Here is a 12,420-nt window from a genome sequence, read left to right as displayed (position 1 = left end):
CGTTATTCCAATGGATTTTTAGCATTATACGCGTTATTCCAATGGCTTTTAGCATTATACGCGTTATTCCAATGGCTTTTAGCATTATACGGGTTTTTCCAATGGCTTTTTAGCATTATACGCGTTATTCCAATGGCATTTTAGCATTATACGCGTTATTCCTATGGCTTTTTAGCATTATACGCGTTATTCCAATGGCGTTTTAACATTATACGCGTTATTCCAATGGATTTTTAACATTATACGCGTTATTCCAATGGCTTTTTAGCATTATACGCGTTATTCCAATGGCTTTTAGCATTATACGCGTTATTACAATGGCTTTTTAGCATTATACGCGTTATTCCAATGGCTTTTTATCATTATACGCGTTATTCCAATGGCCTTTATCATTATACGCGTTATTCCAATGGCTTTTAGCATTATACGCGTTATTCCAATGGCTTTTAGCATTATACGCGTTATTCCAATGGCTTTTAGCATTATACGCGTTATTCCAATGGCTTTTTAACACTATACGCGTTATTCCAATGGCTTTTTAACATTATACGCGTTATTCCAATGGCTTTTTAACATTATACGCGTTATTCCAATGGCTTTTTATCATTATACGCGTTATTACAATGGCCTTTTAGCATTATACGCGTTATTCCAATGGCTTTTTAACATTATACGCGTTATTCCAATGGCTTTTTAACATTATACGCGTTATTCCAATGGCTTTTTAACAATATACGCGTTATTCCAATGGCTTTTTAGCATTATACAAGTTATTCCAATGGCTTTTAGCATTATACGGGTTTTTCCAATGGCTTTTTAGCATTATACGCGTTATTCCAATGGCATTTTAGCATTATACGCGTTATTCCAATGGCTTTTTAGCATTATACGCGTTATTCCAATGGCTTTTTATCATTATACGCGTTATTACAATGGCCTTTATCATTATACTCGTTATTCCAATGGCTTTTAGCATTATATGCGTTATCCCAATGGCTTTTAGCATTATACGCGTTATTCCAATGGCTTTTAGCATTATACGCGTTATTCCAATGGCTTTTTAACACTATACGCGTTATTCCAATGGCTTTTTAACATTATACGCGTTATTCCAATGGCTTTTTAACATTATACGCGTTATTCCAATGGCTTTTTATCATTATACGCGTTATTACAATGGCTTTTTAGCATTATACGCGTTATTCCAATGGCTTTTTAACATTATACGCGTTATTCCAATGGCTTTTTAACATTATACGCGTTATTCCAATGGCTTTTTAACAATATACGCGTTATTCCAATGGCTTTTTAGCATTATTTTAATGCAGCATATTTCCTCCCAGCGCAGTTGTTCCGCCACCACCTAAAATACCCTCCCATTTTCGGTGATATGATCCAAACGGATAGATTCGGGAAGGGCAAGCCTGGACAAATACCAACTCGTACTAGTCCTTCCATGGACTAATTAATATACTTCGCACAGGGACGCCCCGTTTCCGAATATTTGTTTCGGGCGATTGTTAAACGTGTGCCGTGGCGGCGGAGTTAGGAACTAACTAACTAATGATAACAGGGGAAGAAGGAAAAGGGGTGAGGGGAGGGAAAATACAAATGTGGCTCAGCAGCTGGAAAACACGTGGGGCTGGCTCAATTTGTAAAACGTTTGATTTAAGGTTTTAATGTTTTAATGTGCGAAGTACATTAATTATTCCATGGTCCTTCCGAGGTAGGCCACTGACCTGACGTCAAACGACATCCAAAATTATTCGCAGTTATGCCGGGTCAAAATTCGGTTGAAGGCTCGATATTGGCTTTTTATTTTTTTGGTCGTGCTCCACGATAACGCTCTGCAGTGGCGTAGACAAGGAGGGTTCAATGTCAACCCCCTGGGCCTACCTTGACTATACTAAATTGACACCCCTTTCTCGACACCCCTCTTAATATTAACATTCTTGGACCCCCTTTGGCGAAATTCTGGCTACGCCACTGACGCTCTGAGCCTTCCAATCAGAAATAAATCCGAGTTACGAATAATATCATTTTTGCTGCCGAAGGTTATCATCGCACGGTGAACATACATATTGCTATTTTCATATGTTATTTTCCATTTAAATATAATTTAAGGTATTATGATGTGATTTTATAAACGTATTATAGGTCTAAAATGCAGTGTATCAAATGTTTCATTTATTGAATTTAAAGTAAAAAATTCTGATCAGTCTGGGATTGGCCATAGAGGTAACCTGCCCGATGGCGTAGATCCCATGGAGCGTTCATGAAGCTTGGAGAAGAGAAGTATACTGGAGTGGAAAAGTCGGGCGCCACCTGCGGCTTTGTAAAATTCCCATCATGCACTTTTTGGTCGGACGTCATCAAGCCAGAATGATGGCAGATAAAGCTGACGTCCGACCAAAAACCGGTTTAACCGGGGTAGTCTGGGTAATTCTAAAAGCAATAGGCGGGAAAGGACGTTCTTATTACCGCTATGGGATTTTCCAATCCAGAATACTTCCCTTTTCCAAGCATGAAGTGGGCCTCCGTAAACATGGTAGCGTTATAGTTGTTAAAGCTGGGATCCTTAGTCTCCTAGCAACCAAAAAATATTAGACCCAGTCCTACATTGATTATTATAATGCAATTTTAGAAAACATATCGATAAACCAAGCAACATTTAAATTTAAAGAGATAGCAATGCTGGAATCTATTGACGCTAAGTGAAAATGCAATTACTCTGCGTCGACCGAAATCGAAAAACCAAAATTTGACGTTCGACGTCGTGTTCAAATGTAGTTATTTTCGCGTAAATGAAAACTAAGCAGCTGCTTAATATACCAAAAAAAAGTGTATAAAGAAAAAAAGAAACGGCGGCGCGCCGTTCTTTGTATCGGCGGCGGCGGCGGCTTGCGCCGATTTTATAACAATCGGCGGCGGCGCGATCGGCGCGTTCAAAATTAACGGGGGCGGCGGCGTTTAGCGGCGGCGCAAGCCTCTATCCGAAAGGGCCGAAACTAGCCAAGGACAGTAGATCTACTGTCCTTGAACTAGCTGAGTTAGGAATCGGAAAGCGAAATACAGCGCCATAGAGATAGAAAAGAAATAGAGGCACTATTGTATCTGGCGAAGTTGACCGCGAGTGCCGACCCCCTTTTCGCCCATGTAGGAAGCCATGAGATGGGCAGATTACGTGGCGCCATCGACGCGCGGTGAAATGAAATACATTATTCCTTTTGGAAAATCAGCTGTCATTTGATGTAAACAAAAGAAGGATAGATGGCGTTGCAAAGTCTGCCCATCTCCGTTTCATACATGCGTGGGAGGGGGATGAATTTTGCCGATCAAAACAGGGGTGCCTTAACGCGGTAATCTTCCCTCTATTTCTTTTCTATCTCTATGTACAGCACCAAGGTTTTTAAATGCACTCTTTATTTTGTCCTTTGACACGTATCACATTGCCATCTAGGAATTACTTTGACAAAAATCGGATTGCCATCTGGCGGTGTTATTTTACGACACTGACACTGTACACGCAACGAAATTATTTTGTAGGTTGCCTAAGCTCTAATCTTGGAGCTCTAATCAAACCATATTTTGCTTTAATATTGTTAATTTGAATTAGATAAACGAAGTCAAATTGTTTAAGACACCAAAATGGTGTTAGCCGATTTAGGAAGGAAGATTACTTCCGCTCTGCGATCCTTAAGTAATGCAACAATTATAAATAAAGAGGTAAATTATAACAGCTGGTTTTAACTTTTTCAACTGGAGCTTTTAAGCCTTGAATGTTAAATATCAAAATAAAATTTAAATATGTTTCAATTTAAAGGTTCTTGATTCTATGCTAAAAGAAATATGTACAGCATTATTAGAAGCAGATGTAAATATATTACTTGTGAAGAAGTTGAGGGAAAATGTCAGGTAATATTTTGTGTAATTTTAGTAGTTCAAGTATATTAAAATATTTTTACCCAATTTAAAGATCCGTCATAGATTTCGATGAAATGGCTGCAGGCCTCAACAAACGTCGCATGATCCAATCTGCCGTCTTTAAAGAATTAGTGAAAGTAAGATTCCAATTAATAATTATTTGAGGTAAAATCTTTATATAATCTATCTCTTTTAGCTTGTAGATCCTGGTGTAAAAGCATGGACTCCAACAAAAGGCAAACCCAATATAATAATGTTTGTAGGTCTTCAAGGTTGTGGAAAAACTACAACTTGTACAAAGGTAATATTCTTTTCCATAACTGAGGAAGGTTTTTTAGTGTATTATTAACCTTGGTTCTTCAACACAGTTGGCGTATTATTATTTAAAAAAAGGCTGGAAAACTTCTCTAGTTTGCGCAGATACTTTCAGAGCGGGTGCCTTTGACCAGTTGAAACAAAATGCCACAAAAGCTAGGATTCCTTTTTACGGAAGGTTTGTTTTGGCATAAAAAATGTCTAAAACTTGTATCTTGAGTTGTAATAAGTTTTTCTTACAGCTACACGGAAGTAGATCCTGTAATTATAGCTCAGGAAGGTGTTGAAAAATTCAAAAATGAAGGTTTTGAAATTATAGTAGTGGATACTAGTGGTAGACATAAGCAAGAAGATTCCCTTTTTGAAGAAATGTTACAAGTATCTAATGCTGTTGTAAGTATTTCATTCCAAATTTCATTTCTTTTAAAATTTTGTTATCCTCTGCGGCAGTTTGTTTTTCTACGCGTAGGCTCCAGATAATGTAATTTTTGTTATGGATGCTTCCATTGGACAAGCTTGCGAAGCTCAGGCCAGAGCTTTCAAGGAAAAGGTTGATGTAGCCTCTGTTATCGTGACTAAGTTAGATGGCCATGCCAAAGGTGGTGGAGCCTTAAGCGCGTATGTTTTCTCTGTTAACATGATTTTTCAATTGAATCGTTTTAAACTAAAATCTTTTTTTGTCTCTTAGTGTTGCTGCCACAAGTAGTCCTATTATATTTATTGGTACTGGAGAACATGTAGATGATTTTGAACCTTTTAAAGTCAAACCTTTTGTCAGCAAATTATTAGGTTAATTTTTATCTAAGACTTTTAAACTGGTTCCAATTTTTTATGGTTTATTTTTATTAAGGTATGGGAGACATAGAGGGGCTCATTGACAAAGTAAACGAACTAAAATTAGATGATAACGAAGAACTGATAGAGAAATTAAAACATGGTTTGTTAAATTAAATTTAAAAAATAGCAGCAGTATTAACTGTGTTATTTGCAGGTGAATTTACTCTCCGGGATATGTACGAACAATTCCAAAATATCATGAAGATGGGTCCCTTTAGTCAAATTATGGTAATATATAAATCATGAAGTTAATAAATCTTTAACAAACATTGACTTATTCTTTAGAACATGATTCCTGGTTTTAGCACAGACTTTATGACTAAAGGAAACGAACAAGAGTCTATGGCGAGATTAAAAAAACTCATGACAATTATGGACAGCATGAATGATCAAGGTATTGTGGAACTTTTCTAACTCACACCCAAAGATTTGAATGTCTTTTTTTGAAATTTCAGAACTGGACCATAGGGAAGGAGCCAAACTATTTTCCCGTCAGCCTGGACGCGTTGTTAGAGTAGCTCGAGGTTCTGGTGTTACGAGTAGAGAAGTACAGGAACTTCTTTCTCAATACACTAAATTCGCCCAAATGGTGAAGAAAATGGGTGGAATTAAAGGACTCTTCAAAGGTCAGAGGGGTAAATATTCTGGGAAACGTGGTGTTTTCTGTTTCTTCTTTTTGCTTTTGAGTGAAAAAGTAGTCATTGCCTTAACTGAACTTGCCTCTCATTTCCAGCATGACTTCTCAAAAAAGGCTATGGGTTCTTTGGTCTTTCAAAAATTCTACTTTCATTAATATTCTTGGCTAATTGTTTGATTTTATAGGAGGAGATATGGCAAAGAATGTTAATCCGGCTCAGATGGCAAAATTAAACCAACAAATGGCTAAGATGATGGATCCCAGAGTACTTCATCAAATGGGTATGATTTTCCTGACTCTTTATATTAATCCATTATTGAACTCAATTTATTCGCTTGTAGGCGGAGTTAATGGGCTTCAAAGTATGATGAGACAGCTTCAAGGCGCTGCTTCTGGAGGATTGGGCAATCTGATGGGTGGTCTCGGAAAGTGAAACAATCGGGAAACTTGATTGAGACTGAATAAAATTTATGAAGTGTACGAATAGGTCTGTAATCTTGTAAATTTAAATCAGTGATATTGACCTGTTATATGGAAGAATAAAAATTAGAAAAGTTAGGAAGAGGATAACAATTGACTTAAAAAAATTTAGTCATCCTGGAACAAAATTTTACTTTGTACAATTTATTTTTCCTTTGCAATAAGAATTTCAATTTGACAGAAAAATGAGACTATATGATATCCATTTATGTACAGTTAAGTGTCATTTTTTTCCCATTTTGTCATTTTTATCTCTGATTGTAATAAAAAAGGGTAAAAATTTATACATTTCAAATAAAAAGTTTGCAATTGGAAAGATTTACATTCTACGCTGTTTTCTTTGCAACAAACTTGGATATGGTGTTTCTGTGAACCCTGCCTACATCTTCTCGATGGCCATCTAGTAGCTTTACACCTTCCTCCCATGACCAGAACAAACGATTTTGAAAACAGTACCTAAAATGTAAAATTAACTTCTCAACCTTTGTCTGACGAGACCTAGATATATTTTTCCATACGTAAAATTTCCTATAGATCCTTTAGGCCAATCATATCGGGATTCTCGGCTCTTTGTGTTATACCTGTAGGAACAATTGTTCTTTTTACTCATGGCCACCATCCAGGGCTCTTTAACTGTTTTAATAATGAAAAGGCCATTGGGCAAAAAATTATGTGTATTTTGCATCCTATAACAAAGTCGATGGTTATGGCTAGAACCTTTGACCTGGGTCATTTGCAACCTACAAAAATAATATATTAGAAGTAGCATTTTCTTCGATTAATTTTTGGATCATGTAAAATCAACATGGAAAAATTTCTAGCTCCGGTTTCTACATCTAATACCTTTCAAAAATATGGTCAATTTTAGATAGTGGAAAAATTTCTTTGGCCCTGATGGGAATATGATCTACCCTCGTTGACTTATAGACCGCTTTGACTAGCTTCTCTCCTTGCTTCATTCTTTCTTCGTAGCTTAAATTTCTGAAATTATCTCCTCCAATATATAGCACATCGATAATATGAATAGCGGTAATTTTTCGCTGAGCCCGACACTAGAATAGAAAGATTTTTTTAGTCAACTTTCAAATTTGATTTAAAAATAACAATACCTCTCCTTTGAGCTCCTGTACAATTTCAGCATACAGTAGTGTGTCAGCGGGAAGTTCGAACGTGTGTTCAAGCTTTGTCCAAGAGGGAGTAGCAGTTGCTCCATCCCATTTATAAATATGAGATCTCTGAAAAAAGAAATTGGTAAGGAATGCAGCTGTTGTTTAACCACCCAACTTTTACATACACCAAGGCCCAGAACATAACCCCTTTCTCCTTTGTTACTGCCATTAGTTCCAGCAACAATGCAGTGGTAATCATAAACGCTGTGGACAGTTTGTAGTATATTCGGAGTTAAATCTTCATATTTATGGCTCATGAAACTAGTTGACTCCCCACCCAGTAGTTCCTTGAATTTGGAATTTGGATCTGACCTAGCATGCGTAGCTCTCATTTTATCAGGAACCTGTAAATTTAAGTTTTTTTAAGCAAAATAAAACCTATATTCACTATGAGACAGACATACGATCCATTTTTGTAAACACTCCTTTCTGAGGTCACCTTGCCTCTCTTCGAACAAATTTCTGCAACGTAAAAATTTATATAATTCCAAGTTAGAGGAAAAAATTGTGTTTATTACGTATTTTGAGCAAAAGCCTTTATCTTGGCCAAACCAGCAACCTGCCATTTTCCCAACCTAAAAATTAAGGTTAAAATATATTTATGACCACTCTTAAAATTATTTTCAATCCAATTAACAGCTCATTACGTGTTATTTGAGTCCACAATATAATCGAAGAATTCTTGATCATCTCGTAATATGGACATAGGAACAACTTCTACAATATCTTTCCCTTTTGACAATGTACTAAGCTGACAATTAACTTCAAACATGTAGTCGTTAATGGCCTTCACACCCTTACGTTTCCATTTACATATCACATATCTAACATGCACAAAAAAATTATTTAAGTGATAAAATCAGTTTAAAGAAAAAAATATATTTTACCTTTCAGAATTGGCTGGTCTACTAGTATTGGGTTTATGTATGCAAACCTATGAATTAATCATTTTTATTTAAAATCTGTAGTAAATGAAGTGACAAAATTCTCACTTTTTTAAAAGCGCGGTAGAGAAGATAGAGTAAACCAACGCTAAAGGGAGTAAATATGTCAAATAATTTGCATACAAAATGACCATCTGTGAAAAAGTGATAAAAACTTTTATTAATTGAATATATGTCAAATTTATCAAAAAATATGCGTACCTGTTCGTATGATTGACAAAGCGCATAGAAATTGGCAAAGATAAAGTTGCTTAGATAGGATTTCTTGTATATTTTCTTCACCCTCGACTGAAAATCCCTTAATAATAAAAAATTATGAATCTTTGGTTATTGAAATATAATTTTTAACAAATAAATTATCTTACACCATCAGCCATTACAAAATGTACACCTTGATTGTCTGTATTTTGAAGAACAAAACTTCTGAATGCCCTTAAATTTTCAGATTTGAAAATATCACCGTCTCCTTCTCTGGCATTAACCCCTGTTAATTTAAAATTAATTTTAATAATCAACTAGAAAAAGAAATACATTATTCAACTTTACCATAATGAGGTTCAAAAGATTCAGGTGGCCCTGAGAAAAACTCTCCCAGTTTAAAATCATTGCTTCCCCTTAGGGTGAATCCAAAGCCCTTAGAATGCCACTTCAAACGCCAGAGAATGTATTCGGAAAATCCCCCTGGTCCAGCACAAATATCAGCAAAGTATAATAGTTCATCTGGTCCTACTAATGGTTTCTGAAAGTATATCATAGGTAAAACATCGCTAATGTTTGTATAATTGACAACAGGTATTATACCCCTTCTTCATCTTTTGGTTTTGTAAACATGAAATCAAAGATGGCATCCATGTTAGCCATTTTCATGGCTGCTCTATTTTGAAATATGACACCTCTGATGGTTTCAAATGGATTTGATCTTGTTCTTGCTTTTCTCATTTCTTCAGGTTCTAGTTCATCAAAAACTGACTGAAAATAAAAATAGAATTAGGAACTTGCATCATGCCTTTATTGAAATCTTGTTACTTTTAAACCAATGATGTCTTTTAAAATTTGAGGGTCACAGAAATCAGTTTCATCATCTATAGTTAACTTTTTCTCCCCTTCTATACACCACTTTCTCAACTCCTGAATATCAGGAGGTTCTAAAGAACATTCAGGCATCCAAATAACTTCCTCGTCAACAGTAATCTTTGAAAATTTTAAGTTTACATCAATAAACAGCTCTGAACATCAAAACATTTCCATTACATGCTCATCCTCAGACTTCCATTGAACATCACTGGGTTCCAATCCTTTAATACGATGACCCAAACCTCTTCTTCCTCTTTGCTTTGATACTTCTATAATGTTGGTGATACCTTGCCCACGCTTTCCCAAACCCGATCCAGCTTTAAAACCCATTTTCGCCTAAAATAAGATTAATGTTTTATAAAGGGTTTCAGCATTTTTCTTAGACCCATTATTATACCATAAGATCATAGGCCTTATCATTATACACTCCACCTTCACCCAAAGTATTTTGTTTTTGTGAAGTTGTATCGTTAACAGTAGGCATCGAACTGTAGGTCGGGGAGGAAAATCGACTGCCTCCAGAGGTTTCATTGTTATCATCACTTTCAGAGCTTGAACCTAATAATTTTGAAGTTTATTTAATAATTTCAAATCCAGTAAATTATTGGAATTGAACGTACTCTTAGCTGTTTCATTTTCAGGCTGAGGAGAGCTTGTTTCTTCGCTGTAAGTATATTTTCGTTTCTTGGGTAATGTGGGAAATGTACTGTTGTTAGGGGTAGTAATATCAGAGTTATCAAGGTGTCTTTTCTTTGGAACTTGAGCTGGCTTATTAGTAGATGCGTTTGAGTTTCTTGCAGTATCTTCATCTGAACTAGACTCTGAAATATCAGTATATGACAAACTACATATTGAACTAAACACTTCCTTAAAGCACATGAGCAAAACATAGGGATATAAAGCACATGAGCAAAAGCATAAGAATATAAAGCATAGGAATATAAAGCACATGAGCAAAAGGTCTCAATCAACTAACGACTACACTTCGATTCTTACCACTCAAAGAACGTTTCTTAAAATATGACATCCTGAACAATTATTTTCCGTTTATATAATGAAAATCAGTTGGGAAATTTTGAAATAAATTGTTTTTTAAGCTAAAAAAAGAAACCGTCCATGCTGTAAATCACAAACTGTTTGCCTGCACCACGGACATATTGAATGTCCGTGCCCGCTCTAAGCTCTCCCAAGGTGTACTACTACCAGCTTTTTAAATTAAGTCATAGCAAAAGCATGGACTAATTAGTCCATGGCAAAAGTATAGCTCGAAGTTGACCATAATATGTTCGGGTGCCAACTGCAAACGTGCTAGTGCAAACCAAACGAATTCCTTAAACTATGACGTTTTAGTTTCAGTTTTGATTTTAGCCAATCAAAAAACGGGAAAAAATAAAACGTCTGCTTTATATTCTACAATGGGGTGCGTAAAGTTGGAAAGAATTCTTGCAAGCAGAGTCATAAAGTACCAATCTTGCAATAAAACCCAAGATATCTTTCTCCATGAACTGACGCACCCAAGACTTCATATAAAAGGTGCCACTCTTCAGTGTTGATCACTTAAGGAAGAGAAGGCTCAAAATTAAGAAAAATATATTATTTTAACATAAATAATTTTATTCACAGAAGGATAAAGGTTTGACAAAATTTGTTAGCCCAAAAAATCTACTCGAGCAGGAACCGCGTAAGATTTGACTTTATAATTTTCTAAAAATGGACAGAAGGTACACTCCTCGAAGAGATAGCCCACTCCAAGCCCGTTCGGATTAAATCGTTTCGTGGCGTTATCTATCGAAGTTCGAACGTATCGAACAAAAAGCGAAGCCAAAATCTGAAAATTGGGAGATAATTTTTAATCTTAACCAAAATCAACAAGTTTTTATCAAAAGTCAATATTACTTTGTACGAATTAAGTCATATTGACTTCCATGGTTTTTATCACACATATGAGGAAAACAGTTTTACCTGCGCGATGAGAGTTAACCATAAAGTAACCGCCGTAGCCAAACATATATTAGCTAAAATAGAACAGATAGGATCACTACAGCCATGAGCGTATATTCCTCCCATTCCTACACCCAAGGGTGCCGTCTCGTAGAAACAAACTTGCTTCTTCTTTTTCGGGTCACAACAACTAGCCGGTACTTGGTTTCTGTTTCTGTTTAGAATATCAAATTACCCCAAAAGCGATCGATAATAACTCAAATATTAAATACCCTCTCTGTTTATTCCATTCAATTTGAAACCATTCTCGATGGGCCTTGGAAGCGCAACAAGCGAAGTGTCTATGAGCCCAATCGATCCAAGACTGAATTTCTTGTTTCGAACCATACTCCTTCATTCGTACGAAGAGCCCCGAACAGGCGTCTGGCACCAACAGTTCCTGAGACAACCGGTACAAACCCAAACCGACCACCAGCATCAATAGCGACGTAACGAGCAAATCCAAATGAAGGATAAAGACTACCATCATCCAACGACTTTTGTAATGGTTCCTTTCACCAGCGATGTCCAGGAACATCTTGAAGAGCAGGCAACCCGAGATGGCTGCCGATGCCCCCATGTAAATCAGATAATCGCTATAAAATGCAATCTGTTCCTCGTATAAAACCAACCGGGATATTTCACAGATGTAGTTCTTGTAAGAGGCACCAATAATAAGAATGGCGAGGCCCATTATAAATATCAAAGCCCCTAGAGTGATTATTAATCTACAGAGTTTTCTCCGGCCTTTTTCTCTAATCGCTACCCCCAAAAACACCATTATTCAAGGCCGAAAGAAAGTTTACAAAGGCCTAATTATAATACAGTTCAACAAATTCAACAAACAACAATTGTTGTATTCGAATTACAGCGCACAAATAAAAAAATACTTATGGACTGCGAAAAAAATATTCGATTTCATTATAACCACACGGAAATTGTTCTAAAAATAGGATAATTAAAACTTCATTAAAAATCGGAGAAACGGTGTTAACGTCGTCGAAATCCACCGATCGAAAAGCGCGCCTTTCATTTGTCGAAAGGGGTCGCTGCCAGTTGG

At 36.2% G+C, this 12,420-nt stretch overlaps 3 protein-coding genes across 5 annotated transcripts; 1 reads left to right on the top strand and 2 right to left on the bottom strand.

Moving 5' to 3' along the window:
- The first annotated feature begins 3,451 nt into the window (after positions 1–3,451).
- Positions 3,452–6,486, top strand: Srp54k (signal recognition particle 54k). 3 transcript variants are annotated; one of them, XM_090154681.1, is made up of 15 exons: positions 3,452–3,542; positions 3,617–3,726; positions 3,824–3,915; positions 3,977–4,061; positions 4,121–4,225; positions 4,293–4,417; positions 4,482–4,632; positions 4,709–4,857; positions 4,928–5,028; positions 5,090–5,176; positions 5,231–5,304; positions 5,362–5,470; positions 5,532–5,711; positions 5,899–5,994; positions 6,055–6,484. In XM_090154681.1, exons 2-15 carry the CDS (start codon positions 3,649–3,651, stop codon positions 6,144–6,146), a joined length of 1,524 nt encoding a protein of 507 aa, XP_090010807.1. In that variant the 5' UTR covers positions 3,452–3,542; positions 3,617–3,648; the 3' UTR covers positions 6,147–6,484. The 3 variants fall into 3 exon arrangements, with proteins under 3 accessions (XP_090010807.1, XP_090010808.1, XP_090010806.1); XM_090154682.1 differs by lacking the exon at positions 3,452–3,542 and having other exon boundaries at positions 3,559–3,726; positions 5,532–5,702; positions 6,055–6,486; XM_090154680.1 differs by lacking the exon at positions 3,452–3,542 and having other exon boundaries at positions 3,559–3,726.
- Positions 6,316–10,522, bottom strand: Cmtr1 (Cap methyltransferase 1). Its single transcript, XM_090154679.1, has 20 exons — positions 10,377–10,522; positions 10,001–10,201; positions 9,778–9,938; positions 9,558–9,716; positions 9,333–9,497; positions 9,108–9,275; positions 8,853–9,045; positions 8,672–8,790; positions 8,508–8,604; positions 8,355–8,440; positions 8,250–8,296; positions 8,010–8,186; positions 7,881–7,937; positions 7,767–7,824; positions 7,488–7,706; positions 7,303–7,428; positions 7,037–7,245; positions 6,712–6,933; positions 6,517–6,649; positions 6,316–6,447 (listed from the first exon to the last, which is right to left on the bottom strand). Exons 1-19 carry the CDS (start codon positions 10,405–10,407, stop codon positions 6,520–6,522), a joined length of 2,625 nt encoding a protein of 874 aa, XP_090010805.1. The 5' UTR covers positions 10,408–10,522; the 3' UTR covers positions 6,316–6,447; positions 6,517–6,519.
- Positions 10,523–10,998: 476 nt separating this feature from the next.
- On the bottom strand, positions 10,999–12,361 carry LOC149936296 (peripherin-2-like). The gene is made up of 3 exons (XM_090154321.1): positions 11,594–12,361; positions 11,343–11,535; positions 10,999–11,208 (listed from the first exon to the last, which is right to left on the bottom strand). The coding sequence occupies exons 1-3, from the start codon at positions 12,139–12,141 to the stop codon at positions 11,029–11,031; spliced, it is 921 nt and encodes a 306-aa protein (XP_090010447.1). The 5' UTR covers positions 12,142–12,361; the 3' UTR covers positions 10,999–11,028.
- Between the last annotated feature and the right edge of the window lie 59 nt (positions 12,362–12,420).

Source organism: Leiobunum rupestre, chromosome 7 (assembly GCF_980474605.1).
Source record: "Leiobunum rupestre chromosome 7, qqLeiRupe1.1.hap1, whole genome shotgun sequence".
Taxonomy (NCBI): Eukaryota; Metazoa; Arthropoda; class Arachnida; order Opiliones; family Sclerosomatidae; genus Leiobunum; species Leiobunum rupestre.
This window is presented reverse-complemented; position numbering and strand designations above follow the sequence as displayed.

Bases quoted from the DNA above. Each gene is read 5' to 3' on its own strand.
- Srp54k (XM_090154681.1), top strand. From the start codon at position 3,649: ATGGTGTTAGCCGATTTAGGAAGGAAGATTACTTCCGCTCTGCGATCC. The intron at 5,029-5,089 runs GTTAATTTTTAT...ATTTTTATTAAG, and splicing joins TTTTGTCAGCAAATTATTAG to GTATGGGAGACATAGAGGGG. The intron at 5,471-5,531 runs GTATTGTGGAAC...TTGAAATTTCAG, and splicing joins GGACAGCATGAATGATCAAG to AACTGGACCATAGGGAAGGA.
- Cmtr1 (XM_090154679.1), bottom strand. From the start codon at position 10,407: ATGTCATATTTTAAGAAACGTTCTTTGAGTG. The intron at 8,605-8,671 runs GTAAGATAATTT...TTTATTATTAAG, and splicing joins ATTTTGTAATGGCTGATGGT to GGATTTTCAGTCGAGGGTGA. The intron at 7,246-7,302 runs GTATTGTTATTT...TTTCTATTCTAG, and splicing joins TACAGGAGCTCAAAGGAGAG to TGTCGGGCTCAGCGAAAAAT.
- LOC149936296 (XM_090154321.1), bottom strand. From the start codon at position 12,141: ATGGTGTTTTTGGGGGTAGCGATTAGAGAAAAAGGCCGGAGAAAACTC. The intron at 11,536-11,593 runs GTATTTAATATT...TATTCTAAACAG, and splicing joins GAATGGAATAAACAGAGAGG to AAACAGAAACCAAGTACCGG. The intron at 11,209-11,342 runs GTAAAACTGTTT...CCCAATTTTCAG, and splicing joins GGTTAACTCTCATCGCGCAG to ATTTTGGCTTCGCTTTTTGT.